The 23,191-nt window shown below is 41.6% G+C and overlaps 1 protein-coding gene across 6 annotated transcripts in view; it reads right to left on the bottom strand.

The window, feature by feature from the left end:
- The window catches only part of ARB2A (ARB2 cotranscriptional regulator A), a 298,119-nt gene that overhangs the window by 69,085 nt on the left and 205,843 nt on the right, over positions 1-23,191 (bottom strand). For all 6 annotated transcript variants that reach the window (XM_065662654.1, XM_065662653.1, XM_065662655.1 and 3 more), the window contains 2 exons: positions 9,274-9,390; positions 5,890-5,974 (listed from right to left, as the gene is read on the bottom strand). In XM_065662654.1, coding sequence (XP_065518726.1) covers positions 5,890-5,974; positions 9,274-9,390 — 202 coding nt within the window. The remainder of the gene's footprint in view (positions 1-5,889; positions 5,975-9,273; positions 9,391-23,191) is intronic.

Below are 23,191 nucleotides of genomic sequence, written 5' to 3'. Positions count from 1 at the left end.
TACAGTAGCTTCTTTTTATTTGATAATGTAAATGAGTGTTGGTGCACATCCACTTCGACAAAATACTGCAAAGTTGAATGTAGTCTCCCAAATAAAAAGCTTGCACTGGCAGAAACACACAAACTAAGGAATTTGTCTTATCCAAACACTAAGGTGCTCCCCATGAGGCATCCCAAAATATTTGTGTTTAAGAAAGAAAGGCCATGTCTACCTGGCAAAATTTGCCACAATGTGTTCCCTGGGGTAATGTTCAGGCCACAGTCCTGATACTAAAGTAACTTAATCCCTAACAGTGAGAGAGACCGACACAGATCCATGGATCTGCTTCCTCCCACCCTGACTTACAGCTATTCCCACCCAGCAGCTGCTCCAGTAGGATGGTTTCCCAAGGGTTTGTGATCCCAGAAGTAGGAGGAATATTGTAAGGTCTCAGAGACATGAACTGAACTACAACCCAGGTTAGCAGTAACACAATACCTGCCATTAAAACATCTATCCCACTGCCTGTGTCAAATGACAAGTTGATCTCCAGTCTTCCAAGCAGCAAGACTACCATCCCTCCTCCATTTTTATCTTTAATGTACAGAGTGCTTTTAAAGTCCTCACCTTTCTTCACCCTACATTTGCTTACATCTTAGAAAAGAAATGGATTCATCTCCTCTGAGACAGGAGAAAGATCTTCTGGTTTGACTCCATTAGGAAAGTGGATTAAGAATGGAAGATGACCTCATGTCTAACAGAGGTCCTTAATGAGGGCTGAAACTGAAGAGGTAGGAAATAAGTCTTTTAAACAGAGACTGAAGGCAAGAGACTGACACAGTGCTCCTCCAGGCCAGTGAGGTGACAGTGCCATAGCTGAGGACCTTAACTGTGCAATGATCCACAACTGGAAACCAGAGAGGACTGTTAGCCTGAAAAGCATAGAATCCCAGAGTGGTTTGGGTTGGAAGGGATCTTAAAGCCCATCCAGTTCCAACCCCTGCCACAGGCAGGGACACCTTCCAACTAGACCAGATTGCTCCAAGCCCTGTCCAGCCTGGCCTTGAACACTGCCAGGGATGGGGCAGCCACAGCTTCTCTGGGCAGCCTGTGCCAGGGCCTCAGCACCCTCACAGGGAAGAACTTCTGCCTAAGAGCTCATCTCAGTCTCCCCTCTGTCAGGTTAAAGCCATTCCCCCTTGTCCTGTCCCTACAGGCCCTTGTCCAAAGCCCCCTTCAGGCTTCTTGTAGCCCCTTTAGGCACTGGAGCTGCTCTAAGGTCTCCCCTTAAGGAACCTTCCCTTCTCCAGGCTGAACCAGCCCAGCTCTCTCAGCCTGTCTCCAGAGCAGAGCTGCTCCAGCCCTTGCAGCATTTCCGTGGCCCACTCTGGACTCTCTCCACCAGCTCCATGTCCCTCCTGTGTTGCTGCCCCAGAGCTGGACACAGGACTGCAGGGGGGTCTCCCCAGAGCACAGTACAGGGGGAGCATCCCCTCCCTCAACCTGCTGCTCATGCTCCTTTTGATGCAGCCACAGGGGTGTTCTGGGCTTGAGGGCACAGTGAAGCTGGGTCATGGGGAACTTCTTGTCAACCAACACCCCTAAGTCCTTCTCCTCAGGGCTGCTCCATTCAGTCTTCCCCAGACTTTGTTTGTGCTTGGAATTATCCTGACCCAGGGGTAAGACCTTGGCTTTGGCCTTGTTGAGCTCCGTGAGGTTTGCACAGTCCCACCACTCCAGTGTGTCAAGGTCCCTCGGGATCTCATACCTTCCCTCCAACATATCAACCAAACCACATAGGTTGGTGTCTTCGGCAAACTTGCTGAGGGTGCTCGATCCCACTATCCGTGTCACCGACAAAGATGCTCAACATGGTTGGTCCCAACACTGACCCCTCAGGGACACCATTCGTCACTGATGCCCACTTGGATTGACCACAGCTTTTTGAGTGCAACCATCCAGCCAATCCCTTATCCACAGTGGTCCATCCACCAAACCCATGCTTCTCCAGTTTAGAGACAAAGATGTCATGCAGGACAGTGTCAAATGCTTTGCACAAGTCCTGGTATATGACATCCTTTGCTCTTCCCTTATCTACCAGTCTTGTAACCCCATAGTAGAAAGCCACCAGATTTGTCAGGCATGGTTTACCCTTAGTGAAACCATGCTGGTTGTCACCAATCAGCTCCTTATTTTCCATGGACCCTTTGCCAGTCCATGGGAACTCTACTGGACTGCAATGTCTTCTCAAGTATGCTGGATAGTGGCATAGCCATTTCAACAGTGGTTCCCTCAGGACCCACAGATGCATCTTATTGGGTCCCATGGACTTGTGCATCTTTGGGTTCCTTAGACTGTCTCAAAACTGATCTCCTACAGCGGGTGGTTCTTCTTTCTCCCAGTCCCTGCCTTTGCCTTCTGTTACCTGAGCAGTGCAGCTAGAGCACTTGCTGGTGAAGACTGAGACAGAAAAGTTGTTGAGTCTTCCCCATGTCCCAGGTAACCACATCTCCTATTTCCTTCCAGAGAGGGCTCACATTTTCCCTAGACTTCCTTTTATCACCAATGTACCTATAGCAGCTTTTCTTGTTGCCTTTGATTTCTCTGGCCAGGTTTAATTCTGTCAGGGCTTTAGTTTTCCTAACCTGATCTCTGGCTGCTCGGGCTGTTTCTCTGTATTCCTCCCAGGCTACTAGACCTTGCTTACACTCTTGTGGGCTTCCTTTTTTGCTGGAGTTTGTCCAGGAGTTCCCTGTTCATCCATGCAGGCCCCTTGCTGTTCTTGCCTGACTTCCTTTTTGCTGAGATGCATTGCTTCTGAGCTTGGAGGTGTTCCTTGAATCTTAACCAGCTTTCTTGGGCCCCTCTTCCCTCTGGGGTTTTATCACAGTTATGCTGCTAGGCAGATCCCTGAAGAGACCAAAGTCTGCTCTCCTGAAGAAGGAGCAGCGGGGAATGATGTTAGACAACCCTGCCTGGTAAAGACTAAATGACAGAGGGAAAGTCTCTTCTCTGGCAAGTGAGAATGCCTTGTTCTTGTCGGAAAAATATGGCAACAGTAAGAAGATGGGCAGTGTTGGACAGAGAGCTTCAAATGGAGCTCCAGGGCTCATAGAAGAGGTCTGACCTGGGAGCTCTGTCTCAGCACTGCATGGGATACTTTTTAAGATTATGCATACCACACAGGGCACCTGCTTTAAATGGGAAATTGTGTGATGATAACCTGTTGCAAGAAGTCATTGAACTATGACACTAGCGTGGAATGAATCCTTGAGATGTGGAGGAAGTGTGAGGGTGGGACTCACAGTACCCCACCTCCTGCCTGACGAGAAAGCACCGTGAGGACAGAGGATGGATTTGCTATGGCTTGCTTTTTCTGTATTGCTGTTGTTTCATGTCTGGTTTAATTATTGAAGTTTATTCATTCATTTTTGTAACTTAGACATGAATGAATTATGGCAAACATTTTAATTACTTAACAATGCTCTAATCAAAAGCTTCAACAACTGTATCTGGAAATGCAAGTTGTTTCTCCAGTTTGATGGCCATTTATTTCTCTCTAGTGAGTGTTAAGGGAAATGCAAGCAAGAGACTGTGGCATAATCTGAAATAGGCACTGCTCACAAACAAACTGGGAGCTCCTGTAAATCCCATTTATGCTGAATGTCTGAACATGAGACCTTTTTCCGCAAAAGCTGGTTCATGAGATGTAACCAAGAGGCAGTTATTCCTCAACTAATTCTCAGTGCAAACACAGACCAAAGATGAGGCTCTAGGCAAATATTCCTTCTGCAAAAGGTTTATAGGTTTATATCAAAAAAACCTCCTCTCATTGCTCTGATTGCTGTCACTGTCATTCATTGGTATACTAAGGGTAATGCTGCCAGTATCTGAGTGTGGACTGTTTCAGTACTGCAATTCTCAGGAAAAGACTGAAATAAAATCTCTCACATTAAATACTAATGTTCCTAAATCTAGTAGCATTTCATAAATTTATTACAGATTATCCAAATGCTGGCTTATGCCATCACTCGTATAAACACACTGTAGGAATTATTCACCTGTTCCTCTGTAAATGTTTTACAGTTGTCCATGTAAGACATTGAAGCAAGAAATATAAACAAAACCATATGAGCACATTGATAATTCAGCAGTAGTCACATAAAGCTATACTATTTTAAACTGTACTTACATTACAAAGAATCAACCTGGAAATAGTTTGCTGCCATTTAAATCATTGTCCAAAATCTTTGACAAAAACTTGTAGAACATCAGTGATCTTAATCTAGTGGCATTGTATGTACGCATGAAATACAAATAGCTAACTTTCACAGCTTCTGTTGGCTGAAATCCTACCTCATTTAAACTAATTCTGCCAGAAAGTTCAGTGTAGCTAGGAGTTCATTAAGTGGAGTATAAACAATATGCCCATTATGATCCATCCTCAACAGAAATGAAAAATTAAGACTTATGCACACCCCCATTAAAGCACCGGTTTGGTTTTTTAAATGACAGTTAGGGTTTATTTTATAGAATAAATTTTACATTATTTACATGTGATGAATACAAAGCAAGAGAAGAGAAGCTCAGACAGAGGATTTTCAGTGCTGCAAGTATACTGTGAATACCGACTAGTTCCTATCCAAGCCCCTATTTACCCAACTAAAATGACCTCTATAACATGCACTCTTCCACAACAGCAACACAGACATCAGAGATTGGAAGTTAATCCTGTTTTAAAGAGTTCCACTCCTGAAAAATACTTTCTTTTAAACTCAGTACTCTCCCCTGAAGGAGCAAAAAGTTGGTAGATGAATGTTGAATATATGAAAATTTCAGTAATATATCATTTTCCTAAGCACCAAAGAGCAATGTCAATGCTATTGCACTGCATCTGCACAGAGCTGATGATCTGTATGGTTAGATCCTAGCCCACAGCAGAAATGTGATTACAGGTTGTTGTGAGCTCACAAACAAAGTACTGCTAAATTTTCCAAGCTTTAAAAATATCCTGCTGTAAACTACATTTTATCTGCAAGGTTAGGTCTCATTAACAACCTCACAAATCCAGACAGATAGGAATCTCTAACTTGTCAAATGAACAACTGCGTCTCACAGAGCAAGGTCAAATACTCTTCCAGCTTTTAAATTAATATTGTATAGGCTGTGTCTTCCTTTGAACCTGATTTTATATTCTACAGAAATATGCTACCTATGGCTTTAAGGAAATCTGATAATAAAACATGAAAGTTCGGTAACAGCTTTATGCATTTTAGATTACTTTCCTACAGTGATAGGAGATTTTACTGTTACATTGACAAATGCGTCTACTTTCTCAAATGATTGCACATTAACAAAAGTTTTGATGTATTATTTCATGTGCTCATTATGATTTGTGATTCATTAATGAAAAAGCATGGCTGAGTATTTCCAAAACAACAGAAATCTCACATTAATGCTCTTGGACACTGTAAATAATTTGCTACATAAACAAGTGTCTGTATTTAGCTGTACCTTTCATTGATGTACTTCTGTAAAACCTTCTTGACTACATAACGCTTAGATATTTATTCAAGGATCTATGATAAACTTCCCAGTTTTCACCATAGCTTTTTTTTTTCCAGCTCCTACCTAGCATCTCACCAACTACTTAAAGCCAAAGAGAAAAGAAAATTAAAAACAATATAAGCTACAAGGACACAAGAGAAGTTAAATCTCCCAGGAAGCAAAGAATAAAAAAAAAGGGGGATATATAAAATAACAGCAGCCATATACCTGCAACCATATCTTGCCATGGAAGGGTTAAAATACATTCAGAACCAAATGCATTATTAATTTATTTATTAATAATTCAATTATTTATTTAAAAATGTAAACAAACAATATGTTCCTGGGCAGAAATCGACGTACCTGAAGAGACACGGGGGCAGTCTGGTAGCATGGACTCCACCAAAGTGTCCAGGGGCTCGGAGCTGGATACCCAGTTGCAGCAGTTCTGTAAGAGCAGGCAGGCAATTCTGGGGTAAGCTGAGAACTTAGAGCAAAAATAAACACTGACTTTTAAAGTAAGGACAATGATTGCATCAAAATACTCCAAGTAATTTACACATGATTCCCAACAGCAACTGGAGAAGGTACGCTAACTTATTCACACCAACCGGTGATAAAATATTGTAGCTGCGTACTAAATAAGTAAACAGAGTAAGACCATATTCAGGAGATTTGTTAATGTGCTTAAATAGCATGTCTTTAAGTGCTATTTTGAGTGCCAACAGACTTAAGTAGGTGCTTGGACCAACCGGTGCCTCAATTACCCGCTGCACATTTTAAGTGTTTCCTTTCTGTAGTTGTCAAATAGATGTTCACATAAACACTGAGGTTGCTTGCTTGCTAACATTAAGAAATCAGATTTTTTCAGGGTGTTTTTGAAGGAAAGAATGATTGCAAAATCACAGAAAAACAGATTATAAATGAATGAAAGCCGTCAAGATAGCAGATTAATATTCAAGTAATTGGAAATACAACTGATATGAACTGCGCATGAACACTTAAAAATGCAAATATTGGTCTCTGGGGAATTGTGTTCAGGAAGCATTTACATTTACCTTCCATTCCTGAACCTCTGAGTAGGATGAATTTACCACGAATTTTTAAAATGTTTTGCTCCAAGTACTATCTATTCAGAGGAGTCTATGAACTAAACTGTTAGATAATATGCTTTTAATGCAATATGCTGAAATTATACCAAATCTACCGAATTAAAGATTTAATTATAAAGCAACGGTGTTCTTAATAGGATTGCCAGCTGAACTACAAGATCTACATGATCTATCTACCTTCTTACAAATCTCATTTTTCTCTTTCTGAAAACCTGATTAACTTCATTAGGAAGAAGAATGAAAAAAAAAAACCCAACAAAACTCACAACTTTTTGGAAAGACCCAATGAATTTTCAGACAGATTTCTACAAAATCATTCCATCAATCATGACTGCAAAAATGGATGATTGCTATTCTGGTAAACAAGCAAGTATTGTGTATTTGTAGATGCCTGCTGCCCTAGTTGTGCACTGTGGAGTCCGTCCTCACTGTGGAAAGATCCTTGACTGGTAGATCAAGTGTCTTATTGTATTTCCTTAATTCATTCTGTCTGGAAGAAGATGTCAGCTGTGTTGCAGTGAGGAGAGAATTTCAAAGGCTTCAGTCCCCACCAATAAAGGGCAAGGAATGGCTTTTGAATAGATTTGTCAAGGCAACCCTACTGTTCTGGGACCAGGGAGAGCAGGAACAACATAAAGGAAGGGTTGCTGTATGAGATTAGAAAGTGAAGTTCACAAAGCGTGGCAGATTTCTGTAAGAAACAGCAGATCAATGAAACTATTGAATTCCATGAAAAAAAAAATGAAAACAATAAACACACTACCCTGTGATGTAACTTCTTTTAGTAAAAAATGGTTAAAATGGAAGTATTTCACAAAGGCTTTAAGGTTTAAAGTAGTAAAGCTTTATACATTTTACAATTTGCATGTATAATTTTAATTAACAGCTGAATGTGAAATTGCAAATGTAAGATGGTAAAAATTATAAAAGAAGTAGAATTTTTATGAAGTATTACATTAATTTGAAATAAGTAGAATTAATATTAACTACTGGTAGAACACTACATCAGAGAGCTGGAGATAATACAGATGATTAGCACACAATTAAACAGCTTTTATATACAATGTGACACTTGCCTGTAAGAAATAAGTATTCTCGAAAGCAGTGTCAAGATATGTAAATGGATGATTTGTTTTATCATTCATCACAGCTCCTAATAAATTCAAAAATCATGACTTCTATAGGTACTAAAAATAGGCCACCAATGATACAGGAGAGATAGCTCCAATGAAGAATTACTTTTTTAACAATTCATTCTTTCTATGACAGCAATTAGCCCTACAGACAGGCAGCGATTAGGTGTATATTTTAATTATTATTCATTTTACCAGTAGCCTTAAACCTGATTAAAGTAAGAGACATCCAGGTGATACGCTAGTCTTCATACCACTCAGCCACACTTCACATATGTAAAATACTTCTTCCTTATAGGAGATTTTCAATGCTAATGTAAGTTATGACACTCCATCCACTTTTTAGGCCATTAATCATTTAACTTATTCTTTAACATCTACTTTCTGCAAATGAAATTAAAGGTAATGCACTTCTCTTATTCAGACTAAATGCTTAAAGAAAAATGGAGTTGTCAGATTCAAATTACAGGATTTAAAATTTTGGTTTTACTACATAACATATATTTTAAGGTTTTGATTTCCCATAAAGAAAATGGGGATTTTACTGACAGAGCCTGTAGGGGTTACCATTCTTTATATTTTTAACACTGAAGTCAGAGCTGCCAGGCTGCATCCCAGGTAATTCGCTATTCCCATCAGTCATGGCCTATAAAGCTGTAAGGTTAAGTCAGGAAGAGGCAGTCTATACACAAAGTTTCATTAAATACATCCAAAAAAGTAAAGTCTAACAAGAAATTCAGGATGTGACTAGTTTAAATTTGCCACGTGCACCTATTGCTTTAGCATTCTGCAACAGGAGTGCAGAAAACACAGATATGAGCCTCATCTGGCGAGGAAGAGGGTCATAAAGGGAAGTTTAGTTGGTCCGACTTTAAAAAGTATTTTTAACATCTCAGCAGCCCCACACTTGAGTATTATATGAATAATGAATGCATGGCATCATCCTTTACTCAAGCGTGGAACTTGGTTTTTGCTTACCATCAACCACACATGATCATCTTGGACCAGCTAGCTGTTGGTAGCTAAGCAGTGGCAAATAATCTGACTTTTCATTAGAAAACCTCAGAGCACTGCAGAAGTAATTACATCTCATAAAACTGCTGAGAGAAAGGACATTTTGCCAGTTGTGCAAATCATCAGACTGAGACATGGAGCTTTTCCATCATCGACAGATAAAGCCAGGAGCACTGGGTGCGTCCAGGACTTTGCTCCGGATACCAGGCAGCATGTGGGCTGCCTTGGTATATGTTTCTATATATGTCTCTATATTGCTGTGCAGCAGGAAGAAACACTGGACTTGATTCTTATTATTTTGGCTGCTTTGAAGTTCAGAATGGCTTTAATCTCAGTTATTTTAGGGGCTGGTATGGGCACACAATTTTCAAGGTCCTGTAATGTGTTGTCTTTCATACACTAAAGAAATAGATCAGCAGATAAAGACATGTTTATAGAGCCATATTCAGATGTATATACCCCAACTCTCAAAAAAACACAGGCCTCACCTCTCGCATCCACTCTCGAATAGTTTTCCCAGCTTCTTGATGCCACACATTGTGAATAGAGTCTGTCAACGCCACAGCAGTTACCTTATTCTTTACTTCTGCCTCTCGTTGAATCATCTGTTAAAAAACATTGGCTTTAAGTTCTTTCTTTCTGTTGAATAGAGTCTGCTTAGTCACAGATAATGATCTTAAATTAAAAAAGAAAGAGCAATACAGGTTCAATACTTGACTTCACTTGTTTTTAAAGTTTATACAAATCCTAACAGTTCCAGAAACACAGAAAGACCTAATATTTTTGATAAAAGAAAGAATACTAACTTTTAACTGACTGAACTATTCAGTCCTATTATTTTCCATGTGGCTTGACAATTCTAGGATTAAAGGCATCATAGTGAAAAAATGGAAGATTCCCTGAGGACACCTTTTACAAGCTTCTCCAAGTTCCTATTTCTGTGCTTCAGGGAAGCTGGTACCTGTGGTTCACTGTAAGCTACTCATGACTATCATCTACTAATTTTCAGTAGATTGCTGTAGTTTTTCTGATGTACAATCTTACTTTGACTTGTACGCTTCTTTTTTCTTTTTCTATCCAATTTAGCTACCTTGCAGTCCCACCATGGTCCTCAAATTCTTTGTGGTCTCTAATACATATGCTTACCCAGCTAACGCTGAAGTCTCTGAACATTTTTAGGATATTAAAGAGCCTCTGTTGTTGCAAATAACAGTATAACTAAATAATATTAGCTCTAAAACCAACAAAATGATTGCTGCAAATAACATGATTGAACCAACAAAGATGCTGTGGAATTCAGTTCTGCTCTGTAAGATAAAAAGGACTGTGAAAGAATAGTTTGATATCAGAGACAAAAAGGTTTTAATCTTCTGACATGAGTGACCCTAATTTGTAACACTGGATCAAAGAAAGTATAATGAATTATACTTATAAAACCAGCATTTCACAACTAGTGTCTCTATCACTGTGTATGCTGCGCCAAAGTTAACTTTTTGTTTGTTTGTTTGTTTGTTTTTCAGCTTCCTATTGAACAAATGGCAACACATACAACATTTCTAAAATCAGGCATTCTTTGTTCAAGCTCCAATAACTGCTTATCAGCACAAAGGCTACACCTCTGAAAACACTGGCCTAAAAGAGACTTTTACAATGGGGATGTGAATTGTATTTTGTGTTAGAAACTTCAAAATAAACACGTCCATCCAGATTTTTGATATACAAGGAACATTTATCCATACCTTATGCAATCATTCTCCTATTTTTTTTCAAAATATCATATAAGTAAATCCTTCTGACCACTCTTACCCCCAAATGCACCTAACTGCAGTATGACATTCCAAACTATTGTCTTGCAATTTTTTTGATCCCATTATATATATTTTAAAATTAGTGTAATTGTATTAATATTAATTAATAAGGGAAAAATATTCACTGTTATCAGTGAGGCACTGACAATGCAGAGTTCCCCATTCCGGATAAAATCAGGTGTCTGCATTCCCCTGTACTCTGGTAATTGCACAATTATAGGACTCAGGAATTCAGCTGAGTTTAGGATGTTTCGGGCAAGTGCACATGAAGAAACTCTTGAAGTGATCTTTCTTCATGTAAAGCCATTCAGACACACCATTTTTTTCCATCATTTACCTTCCTGTGGGGCACATTCAATATCTAGAATTTTTGGAAGATGGGTACATGCATGGGGAACAAAATCACACATTTAGGACAAAATACCATCTATTTTAAGAGTCTAAGCTTCATTCAGCTGTAACACAATGCTGACATTTTCAGCCAAACATCTGACACTGAGCTCTAAATTTCACTGTAAATGTAAAGATGGCAAAACTCCGTCTGTTATATGACACAGTATGTAAGGATAATGAATCTCAGGAGGGTCTTCAGGCCACTGTACGAACCACCAGTGACTCTGGTGGTCACTGGAGATGAAACCCCTGAGCTACAGAGGCAGGTGGAGTCTCAAAACAAGGGGTTTTACTGATGTTACCATCCCTTCCCCCAGCCTCTATGGCTTCTATTCACTGGTAATTGTTTTGTCTCTTTTAAAGGGCTGAGTCACTCAGACCTTCTACAAAGGTGCAGCAGGCTGTTCTGTTTTGTACTATTCTGTTTGGTGCTATTCTGGTCTGTGCTATTCTGTTTTGTGCTATTCTGGTCTGTGCTTTGCTCTTCTGTTCTGTCTGTTCTGTTCTGTCCTGTCCTGTCCTGTTCCCTGTCCCGTCCCATCCCCTGTCCTGTCCTGTTCTTTCCTGTCCTGTCCTGTCCTTTCCTGTCCTGTCCTGTGTCCTGTCCTGTTCTATTCTAAATTATGCCATTCTATTCTGTTCTACTTTATCTATCCTTTCCTATTCTAACTCCATTCAGTTCCATCCCTCTCTCTATCCCTATTCCTATTTTATTTCTACTCTATTCTATGCTGTTATATTCTATAAGCTATTTACAATTACACCACCCCCCCAAATGTGGTTCAGATCTGCCAAACATCTAGAAGTACTGGTTTTCAGACTGCAGCTTTAGCATCCGCTTTATCAGGCACACATATGTGCATAGACCATGGAAAAGATGACTCTGAAGGGCAAAACCAGGCTGCTTTTGGGAGGGCTGTGGCTAGCTCCTTCTCTTACCAGCCATCACAATGATCCAACTGCTTTAACCTTGATATAACAGGAAAGGTAACACCAAACTTTCTCTCTAAACAGGACAGCATCTGCAGAAAGACCTTCTGCTGAAGGGTTGCAGGTCCTGCTAGGAGTTGTCAGGAGCTTGTGTTACTAGGCTTCTCCTAAACCCAGCACCAGAGGCAGTGTGATCAGGAGACCAGACTCTATTCCATGCACTTGCCCTTACTGTGGCTCAGAAATCCTATCAGTAAAAAGCTTCTCTGAAAGAGACAGTATCTAAAAGCAACACCCCTAACTTGGACTAAATTCTGCTGTACATTAAATAAGTTTTAGAAACATGCATATATACTAATATTCCTGTGCCAGTGTTATGCATTCCAGCATGCATTTGGCTGCACCATCTCACACAGAATGCTGTGATTTAAATGGGCAAAGGAGCAAAAATATCATTGTCCTTGCAGTGCATGTACCTACCAGGTAGTCAGAGTTATTACATGCTGGGGAAATTTAAAACTGACACCAGCTTGTGTTCCAGCATGACTTCCTCCATGAAGGGCTGGTCTTCAGAAGCACTGCTAATGACCAGCAAGAGGAAAGAATACGCTCTGCTTTGGAAAACCAATCTTTTTCAAGCCATTGTGTCCCACATTTCCTTTTCAAAAACTAGCCACCCAGTTCATCTAAGAACATCACCTTTTTCTTCAAATCACAAGGAAAAACAGATGTGTAGTTCCTTTCTCCCTTTCCAGACCTAGCTCAGGACTGTTCTCAAGTTGCCTGTCCACATGGAAGGACTGGCAGTTGTTGATCACCATCTCTTCCTAGTCTTTCTTCACATGGTATGTGCAGTCTTTGCTTTTCAGATCATATCTGATATGGGGAATAATATACAGTACCCTACATACTGCTGGTTGCTGCTGCTCAGCTGGCAGGTGCCCACAGAATGCACTGATCTTTCCACAAGCATCAGCAGAGACTGAGACTGGCAATGCGAGGTTTTGATAACTCAGCCACAGCGCTGGGATTAGGACCAGGGCTCATGGATGCAACAGCAAAGAGGGATCGAAGGGATTAACTGAGCTTCAGCTACAGATTTCTCTACATTCAGTGCAGAAGAAGTAACTTTTTGGCAGACACCCATGCTCTTATGAGCAAACTTGGAAAGAAAATAGACAAAACCATCTACATCAAGTAGAGAAAGAATCAAGGGGATAACCTTCACTTAAACAGGAAGCCAATGCGTCCATATTTAAATGACACAGAAATGTCACAACAGAGGATGTCAAACCCAGGATACTTAGCTTCTACGATAACAGCTCAAGTTCTGTGCTACAACAGGACGTTAGCTGATAAGAATAACCAAACACAACAGATCCATTTGATGCTCAAGCAGCAGACCTTCTTAAAATGGATTGTAAGTTATTTTGTGAGAATACACAAGAAGCCTACATTGTTTTGGCCACAGAAATTTCAATACTCAGTAAATTTTTCAGATTCAACAGATTGACTGCTCACAGTTAAAACATACTTACCTTTTCTAAAATTAGTTTTGAATTCACATAAATTTCAAAAATTCAGTGAGCAGAATAAAACTGTTAGAGTAAAATATATTGACAATTAATGTTCACGCAGCTGCCACTCAGATTTAATGCAACTAGAGCTGTACCAAATTCCAAGGGAATGATGCTATGGGATGCATGATTTACATTTCCCAGAACTAGTTTTATTCCATGCAGCCAGTACAGGCTTTGAAAATAGACATGCTAAACCTGAAGATATTTAATGGACAACAGACTGTTTACAATAGTATAAATTACATTTATGCTTTATACTGAAGCAACAACTGCAAACAAAGACCTAAGGACTTTTTCTAAAGTTCATTTTACACATTATGTTTCTTTGTACAACAGTGTATTCCATACACAGGAAGTTTTCACAGCCTCGGAATTACTTAATTTCCTGCTTAATAAGTGTTCTACTGCTAAATTATCTGTACAGTGTGATGGCTGCCCTCTGTAAATTTGTATTACCCAATTATCATTATAATGACAAAAGGTTGATACTTATCTGTAGTGTATGCATATAAAACACAGTGTCATATATATGCAGTATGTTTAATGTGTATATAAACATAGCCTCATACATATATTACATATGCAGTATATTTAGTGTATGTGTACGTATATATATCTCTTTCACAGACACCCCCTTGTCATGGGGAAAGAGCTTGCGTGCCCTTGTGAGGTTGGGACCTATGCTGGTGGTGGCATATGCCTCCAGTAGGGTCTCCCATACCAGACAGGTCTCAACTAAAGGGTCGGACAAAGTGTGTCCATGGGCAGGATGGGCTCACTGGCCTTGGGGCAACCATCCTAGAAGAAGGATAACTCTTAACTTCAGACCCGGGCAGATGGAGCTCGTATAGCCCTGTAAGGCCATCCATCTAAGAGAAGGACACTCTAACCAAACCTACGACCTGAGGACTTTGCTGTCACCGTCCAAGCTCGCTAGGCCCTGGCAGATAAACCTCAGGTGTAAAGGGTGGAGCCAGTTCTGCACACAGAATCACAGAATCACAGAATCCCAAGGGTTGGAAGGGACCTAAAAAGATCATCTAGTCCAACCCCCCTGCAAGAGCAGGGTAACCTACAGTACATCACACAGGAACTTGTCCAGGCGGGCCTTGAATATCTCCAGTGTAGGAGACTCCACAACCCCCCTGGGCAGCCTGTTCCAGTGCTCTGTCACTCTTACAGTAAAGAAGTTCTTCCTGATGTTAACGTGGAACTTCCTATGTTCCAGTTTACACCCATTGCCCCTTGTCCTATCACTGGATATCACTGAAAAAAGCCTAGCTCCATCATCCTGACACCTACCCTTCACATATTTGTAAACATTGATGAGGTCACCCCTCAGTCTCCTCTTTTGCAAGCTAAAGAGACCCAGCTCCCTCAGCCTCTCCTCATAAGGGAGATGTTCCACTCCCTTAATCATCTTTGTGGCTCTGCGCTGGACTCCTTCAAGCAATTCCCTGTCCTTCTTGAACAGAGGGGCCCAGAACTGGACGCAATATTCCAGATGCGGCCTCACCAAGGCTGAGTAGAGGGGGAGGAGAACCTCTCTTGACCTACTAACCACTCCCTTTCTAATGCACCCTAAGATGCCATTTGCCTTCTTGGCCACAAGAGCACATTGCTGGCTCATGGTCATCCTCCTATCCACCAGGACCCCCAGGTCCCTTTCCCCTTCGCTACTTTCCAGCAGGTCAACCCCCAACCTGTACTGGTACATGGGGTTGTTCTTCCCCAGATGCAAGACTCTACACTTGCCCTTGTTAAATTTCATCCAGTTTCTCCCCGCCCAACTCTCCAGCCTGTCCAGGTCTCGCTGAATGGCAGCACAGTCCTCTGGTGTGTCAGCCACTCCTCCCAGTTTTGTGTCATCAGCAAACTTGCTGAGGGTGCACTCAGTTCCCTCATCCAGGTCATTGATGAAAATATTAAACAGCACCGGTCCCAGCACCGACCCCTGAGGAACTCCACTAGTCACAGACCTCCAGCTAGATTCTGCGCCATTGACCACAACTCTCTGCCTTCTTCCTTTCAACCAGTTCTCGATCCACCTCACTACTTGATCGTCAAGCCCACACTTCCTCAGCTTATCTATGAGGATGCTGTGGGAGACAGTATCAAATGCCTTACTGAAATCAAGAAAAACTACATCTACCGCTCTACCATCATCCCTCCACCTAGTCACTTCCTCATAGAAGGCTATAAGGTTGGTCATACATGACTTCCCCCTCATAAAACCATGTTGGCTGTTCTTAATGACCCCCTCATCCTTGATATGCCTAGTGATGGAGTCAAGAATAAGTTGTTCCATCACCTTTCCAGGGATGGAGGTAAGGCTGACCGGTCTATAATTACCCGGGTCCTCCTTCTTGCCCTTCTTATAGATTGGTGTGACTTTTGCCATCCGCCAATCCTCAGGCACCTCGCCCGTTTCCCACGACTTACCAAAGATGATGGAAAGTGGCCTAGCAATGACCTCCGCCAGCTCCCTCAGCACCCGTGGGTGCATTCCATCCGGACCCATCGATTTACAGATGTCCAGTTTGCATAGCTGATCCCTAACCCAATCCTCATCTACCAAAGCAAACTCCTCCTTTGTCCTGACTCCTTCTGGGGCTATAGAAATCCGGGGCCCTCGGGGAGAGTCTGCAGGAGTAAAGACAGAGGCAAAGAAGGCATTCAGCACCTCTGCCTTCTTTATGTCCTCTGTCTCCAGGGTACCCACTTCGTTCAGCAGTGGGCCTATATTGCCTCTGTGCCTCACCTAAAAAATCCACTGCGCAGGCCTGAAGGGTTTACCCACACTTGCAAAGCCCTGTAGTGACAGGCGAGGGACGAAATGGCAGGTGATAAGGCGCACTGGAAGCCGCAGACCCAGCCCTGCATTCAGGCAGTTCAGGACACTGGTCGCTCCATAACGCCACTGTCTCCTTTGAGAACTCACGCAGAATTCATCTCGAGGAGAAAAGACAACGTAGAAAGAATCGCACCCCGCCTATAGCACCTAAGGAGACCTTTCACTGTGCTTTTTTGCAACTATCCCACATCAGCCTTTTTAGTCATCAGCGCACTTGTAGTAAGCATGGGTAAAGGCCTTCCCAAAATCTTTGTTCGCAAAGTCAAGCCAGGATGATGATGATGTATATATCTAGAATAGGTGACAAAATGCATTTTTGGTGCGTATTTTTTAGCATCGCACTCTTGTCAATGAAAGAATTAGTATGCTAAGAGGAGATTTAAAGGCCTGATCCTGCAAACATGAAAATCCACGAATATCACAGTTAGACTTCTGGTAAGCAGCCTGTGGAAGTGACTCTTTGCAGCATTGATTACATGCTTTTTATACTTATTTTAATAAATTTAAAACAGCTAAAAACTCAAACTTCTGAGAAACATAAAAGGAAGTTAAAACATGCTTCTTATTTTTATGGGCTCAGACAAACAAATCAACATCCATCACTTCGTATTTGGAGGATACTTACTCTTCTGATTTGCCTGTAATTAGGAATGAGAAAAAATGAAGTGAAACCCATAAAACTTCAACATTCTTTTTGACTTTTGAAAAGGTGTTCACCTACTTCCCCTGTCTTCCACCACAATTTCAGTTGTGGCATGGTGTTTACATAGTATGCACAGGGCTTGAATGGGCATGTTTACAACAAACATTTGGCTTGGAGCATGACATAAGTTCTTCATTGTCTGCAGTTCCCTCCTACTTGTGTGAGACTAAGAGGTTTTGGCTTCTGCAAACTGAATTCCTTTCAGAGGAAACTGAATTGGAACCCCCTGTCCAAATATCCTCAATGATTTCCAGAAGTGAAATCAATTTGCAGTAGAAATTCTGGTGGATCAAAATGGCACCAGCTGGGCTCTGAAGTATCGGTAAATGCAGCGGTAGATAGGAAGAGAGAAGAAATCACAGGTCATGAATGGTGTGTTAGAGGTCAACTTTTATTTAATGCTCTTGGAAGGATATGTGGATTCCTTCATGGCAACTTCACAGGCTCTTCTCTGAGCTTGGTACATGTGTAGAGTAACTCAAGATCCTCTTTGACCCTCCTTTCACTCAGTCTTATACAAACCAAGTAACTGCGTCTGAGTGGTAGCACTTGAGCCTATCCTCAGTTGAGAAAGACTCCTCTCAGAATCATAGAATCATAGAATAGTTAGGGTTGGAAAGGACCTCAAGATCATCTAGTTCCAACTCCCCTGCCATGGACAGGGACACCTCACACTAAACCATCCCACACAAGGCTACATCCAACCTGGCCTTGAACACTGCCAGGAATGGAGCACTCACAACCTCCCTGGGCAACTGATTCCAGTGTCTCACCACCCTAACAGGAAAGAATTTCCTCCTTATATCCAATCTAAACTTCCCCTGTTTAAGTTTTAACCCGTTACCCCTTGTCCTGTCACTACAGTCCCTGAGCATATAATTCTGTATGTCTTTAGTGCAAGTTTATCAGTCTGGGATTCCCAAGACCTTTCACTTCTTCCTGGATAAAATTCCTGATTTTTTTTAATACTCTTAAGGTTTTTTTTGCACATCTTAAAACTGAATTAGATCCTCAAGTCTTCATTAGATATTATTCATTAGGGATTGGAATTACTGAGCAACTACACTCGAACAGCACATAGGAAAAAAAAAAAAAAAAGAAAAAACCAACCCACAGTTAGATTAGTTCTTATTTTCAATTATCAACAAGAATAAACTTCCCTAAATAAATTCACAGACATGTGATAAAATCCCTGCTTGCAGCAGACAAAGCCTCTGATACACACCAGTTTTTAAACAGAAAACATCTGCAGAGATACAATTACAGAACGACCACAGCCAACTACTTCCTGGTATTTTGTTCAAAGATCTATTCGATGCTACATTTATAATTGTGATAGTTTTCTCCAGCAATAAATCACACTGCAACAGTAATAATAATGCATGAATATATTAGAACCCATTGCTTTATAACATCTGGAGTTTAGGACCTGTCACAGTTCACACTGTAAACAATTTCTGCTGCAGAACTTCTACTGAAAATTTCCACACATACCTTATACTGCAGATGTAAGTTCTTAAAATCAAACATGATTAGAGAAATATTTAATTCTAAAATAACTAAAGATTAACAAAGCAGAGGGGTCATCTCCCTTATGCATAGTTCAGTAAAAAAAACAACCAAGCAGCAAAAACACCCTGCACACAGAACTCTGTTGGCAATATTTTGTGAACATCAAAAACAAAACTTATGGCTGTCTCGTATAAAAGCCTCAGACGTTAGCTTTATTAAAACTTTAAAATTAGTAATGCAATTCTCCTGTTTCTCTTGTCCCTAGCTCTCTTACGATAGAGAGCTTACAGGATAAAGCATTCAAGGACCTGTAATAAGGTGGAGAGCACCAACTTCCTAAACACAGGCTGTTGTGGTAATAATAGGTGCAAGTAAGGGCCACAGGTAGGGATGCTGGCTCAGCTTGTGTGCAAACCTCACAGCAATTTGTCTAGTATGAACGGACAGCCTAACAGTTGAACAGAAAGCCCACCATGTAACATAAACTGGAATGGCACCATGTGGTTAAAAGTCTTTGAATAGGCCCACTGTATCTCACCCACAATAGCTCAAGCCAAAACAGGCTAGTGGATGGGCCATCCTCCATGGGCTGGAGCACAAAATGTTGGCATTCTGCGAGTAGTTTCCTTGCAGACCAAAAATGTACATTAGGCGATGCTGTTGTCTGGTGAAGTACTTCCCGTCAAAACCACAACTAAAGCAAACAGAAGGCAATCCCCTTTTTACTGCATCTCAAGTTGTTTCAGTGGTGAAGATTGCTGAGATATTTGCCTTTTGGCTGCTGGAGAACTGCAGTGGTAGTCAGGACAGGAGGTTTGGAGCTGCTGGGTCTAGCTGGAGCCAGCCAATTGGTACTCCTTTCGGACAGCAGGAGTCTGCCACCCAAAACTTATCTGAGCTGGGGAAATCTCAGTACACCTCTTGAAGCTTCCACCTATCTCTACCAGGAACAGAAAGTGATGCCTGATCAGTTTAAGTGTTAATGTCCCTATGCTACTGACAGCAGCAAGGAAACACTGGCTTGCCTCTGATATATGAGCTCAAAAACGGTCTGGTATTAGGAATGTTGAGCTCCACAAGGGTCAGTTTATGCTGCCAAGAAGTGGCCTAAATCAGCATGTATAGTATTTGGCACAACTAACGCTGAAGAACATCTGATACTCTAGCTGGGTTGTTCAAAGGCAACTTGGGTATGTCCACTGCAGCACATGAGCCCCGCAAAAATCGTACCTGAAAAACCCACATAGTTGTCTGAACTATTTTGTTTTGCATTCACAGTTAAGTTGAACTTGGGTAGTGGAATATGCTGTGAGGGCATGATCACACCTAAACCTCTGGCACAGCACAAGATCCTTTGCTACTCTGGCTTTACCACGTGCCTGTGTCAGCAGCAATCTCTTATAACAGAGATGCAGGAGGTTTTCTGGCAGGAGGCTGCATCACCTCTCCAAATAACATGAGCTCAGCCAGCAAGATCATTCCTCTGTTGGAACAGCTATGCAAAACCTGCTAGAGGCTTTGGTAACACAGTTGTCTTGGCTGGGGTAGTGATTTTTTCAGGCTCTTATGTAATACATCTTTGCCAGTAAAACCTTATGCTGTAAGTATAGAGCTTTTTCTTAGTTTACCTGGATTTTTGAAGCACTGGGTAGCTATTTGAGTGCCATGCTTAGTTTGAAATAATAAAGTAAAATGAAATAATTGAAAACAGTGAATTAAAATGACAAAGTAAATGAAACCACAACACAGACAAAACTATTAGTAAATTGCCTTAATCAGAACCATGTAGACCATGACTGAAAACTCAAAAGTGCTGTAGCACCAGGAAAGGTCAAGATCTATGAGAACTAGGAAGCAGAGGCATCTGCTTGAAACTGGGAGTGCTCTCAGCCTCTAGCCCCAGACTTGCTAGCTTGGGCTCTGCTTTCAAAAAGACTTTCACAGCCCTAGTCGGCTGGGAGCCTGGGAACATCACAAGCCATCATTCTGAACATATTTCCTTGTTTGAAGGTACATTGGGTGCAGAGTTTCAGCCTGATCTTGCAGCCATTAGGGACAGTTTAACAGCATTTAACAGCAGTAGTCGGGGCACAGTTGACCCCTAAACAGCAATGCACCATTTTATCAGAGGCGCCTGAATGAGGTGCCAAATGCTGCCTGAGACCCACTGTTGAGCAAACAGTAGTAAGTTTTCAAGCCCTGCCAGTTTTCTTGCTGTTTACAGGAGCTGTAGGAAGCTCCAGACTAGGGAGAGCAGGGTCTCGGGGCTGCAGACAGATGATTGAGTTATGATGACTCCTCCAGTTGCCGCCTGTCAGACTCGCCACGGTCGCTCACAGCTTGTATGGGCTCCTCTAAAGGGTGGCAGCAGATAGAAGCTGGGTTGTTGATGCTGCTACCAACCTCGGCCATCTGGTCCACCCATCTGAGGGATGCGACTGCTCCAGGGCAGAGACACTCGTCTGCTCCGCAGTCAGGCTCTGCGCCTGACACTGCCTCACTGTTTTCAGCCCTGGGGCTTACAGCCTGGTCAACATCTCTGAGGTTGTTACTTTGGGTGATTTCAAATCAATTAGAAAATGGGGCTGGACAGAGATAAACCATGCTCACCCCAGCAAAACTGTTCTTCCTAAGGTACTTGCTTGAGCTGCATGTCTTAAAGTACAGTGGACCAGCTTTGCTGCCCCTAAACAAACAGTATGCCTATAAACTGATCCGTTAAACTAGTTACATATTCTCAGCCTGTCTTGTTGGGCAAGACTCTTTTGCACTTGTGTGGGTTGAAAGCCCCTCAAAGCCTCCAGCCAAAATATGCAGGTTCTTGCACTCTTTCCTCAGATAAAGTTAAATAAAATACAGCAATCTTAAATCTTTGTGATGACAAATTAGTTGAAATAAACCGATCCTGAAAATCAGTTAACCATTAATACACAAGGCTTGAAAATTATGCAATACAAGAGGCTGGAGTTTTGTTTTGGTATTTTACCATCACAAAGGTAATGGTTCATATCTAATGAAAAACATGGCGTGAAGTTAAGTTATGGAAGTAATTTTCTCATGTTTTAATAAATGGCTAAATCCAGAACTCAGTCTACAAGTGAACAACCATATAAGTGAAATGAATGTGAAACAATCAAGTAAATAACTGTTTTTACATGTTAAGTATCATATAAAACAGGGTAAAATGGCATTACTTGTTCATTGCTTCTGTTTGAATGGTACATGGAAAACTTTTCTTACAGCTTTATGAAATATGCTGGTGCATTTTTCAAAGAAATAGTCTGTTTCCTTATACTTCATTTTATAACTAGAGAAACATTGAGAAGTGCGCTGGTTTAATATCAAGAAGGGCTCCACAGATTTCTGGATGTTGCATGAACAATGACCAAGCATTTATTTAAGAAGCTGCCCCTGTTTTTATCATATGTGTACAAAAACTTGTCAGCCTATGTATAAATTTTTATTAAAAGGATAGTCTTAAAAAAACCCTCAACCAACCACCAAACAGAAAATGAGAAAAGCTGAGTGTTAAGCTCAGCACCTCACAGATGGGCATGGAGTCTGATGCCCTTGTTATTTAAACACAGACAGCTGGATTTCCACTTCAGCCAGAGGATAAGACAACACCCACTCTTCCTGTCCTTTGAAGCCCCAGCTTCAACTCTTGCAACCTCTGAGTAACTTCAGGAAGGAAAAGTCTCTCCACAGGCAAGGTCTCTGAGCAAAAGGGTATGTAAACGGAAACTTTTGGGGTCACACAAACTCATGGAGAGAAGTCTCTCTGGGGTTAGGGAAAGGCAAATTGTGATTTATTATTGCAGGCAACCAAAAGAGAGCAGCAGCTGCCCTCTTCTTTCCCACTAGTATGCTGCTGCCACATGCATGCTCCTTTGCCAAAGAAACATGTACATGTATGGCAGAAAACCAAATTACACCAAGCAGACCACAGTATGACTGACATCTTCAGATTCTGAAAAAAAAAAAACCCAGTAAAGCAGAAATACTGGGTAATTTTTCATCAGGCCTCTTTATCAGACATTGGACAAGCTATCGGATGTCAAACAAGGTTTTCCACCCACTCATGATATGGAGGAGCAGCAGCAAGGCTAGGAAGCCTCCACAGAGGATAAAATCTTACATATGCAGAAGAGCTTTGTAAAGTAGCCTGAAGGATGTGTAGCTAATCTAGTATGACAAATGATTCAGATGAAGACCTTCACATTCAGAGTACAGAACAGCCTCCCATAAACAGTACACATTTGTAATTCAATGAGCAACCTGGTCTAGTGGAAGGTGTCCCTGACTGTGGCAGTGGGGGTGGAACCAGGTGAACTTTCAGGTGCCTTCCAAATCAAATCATTCTGTGATTCTATGACAAATGTCTGGTTCTCTAGTTCAAATGCCATTAGCTGCCAGGCACAGTTGCACTGGCAAAGGAAGCCCAGACACACCACCCTTTGTAGACACCAGGCACAGACCTGCTCTCCATCAGACTGGAGAGCCATGGCACCGGTGTAACACACAACTTCCACCTCAGCAGCCCTCGACATGGAAACAGGGCGGGAGCCAAGGATGCTGTCTCACTGCCATGGAGTCTTTTCTTGTTCACCCTCCTGGCCTGCTCAG

This window comes from Lathamus discolor, chromosome Z (genome assembly GCF_037157495.1).
Source record: "Lathamus discolor isolate bLatDis1 chromosome Z, bLatDis1.hap1, whole genome shotgun sequence".
NCBI lineage: Eukaryota > Metazoa > Chordata > Aves > Psittaciformes > Psittacidae > Lathamus > Lathamus discolor.
The sequence above is the reverse complement of the archived record's forward strand: the minus strand, read 5'-3'. Positions and strand labels throughout refer to the sequence as shown.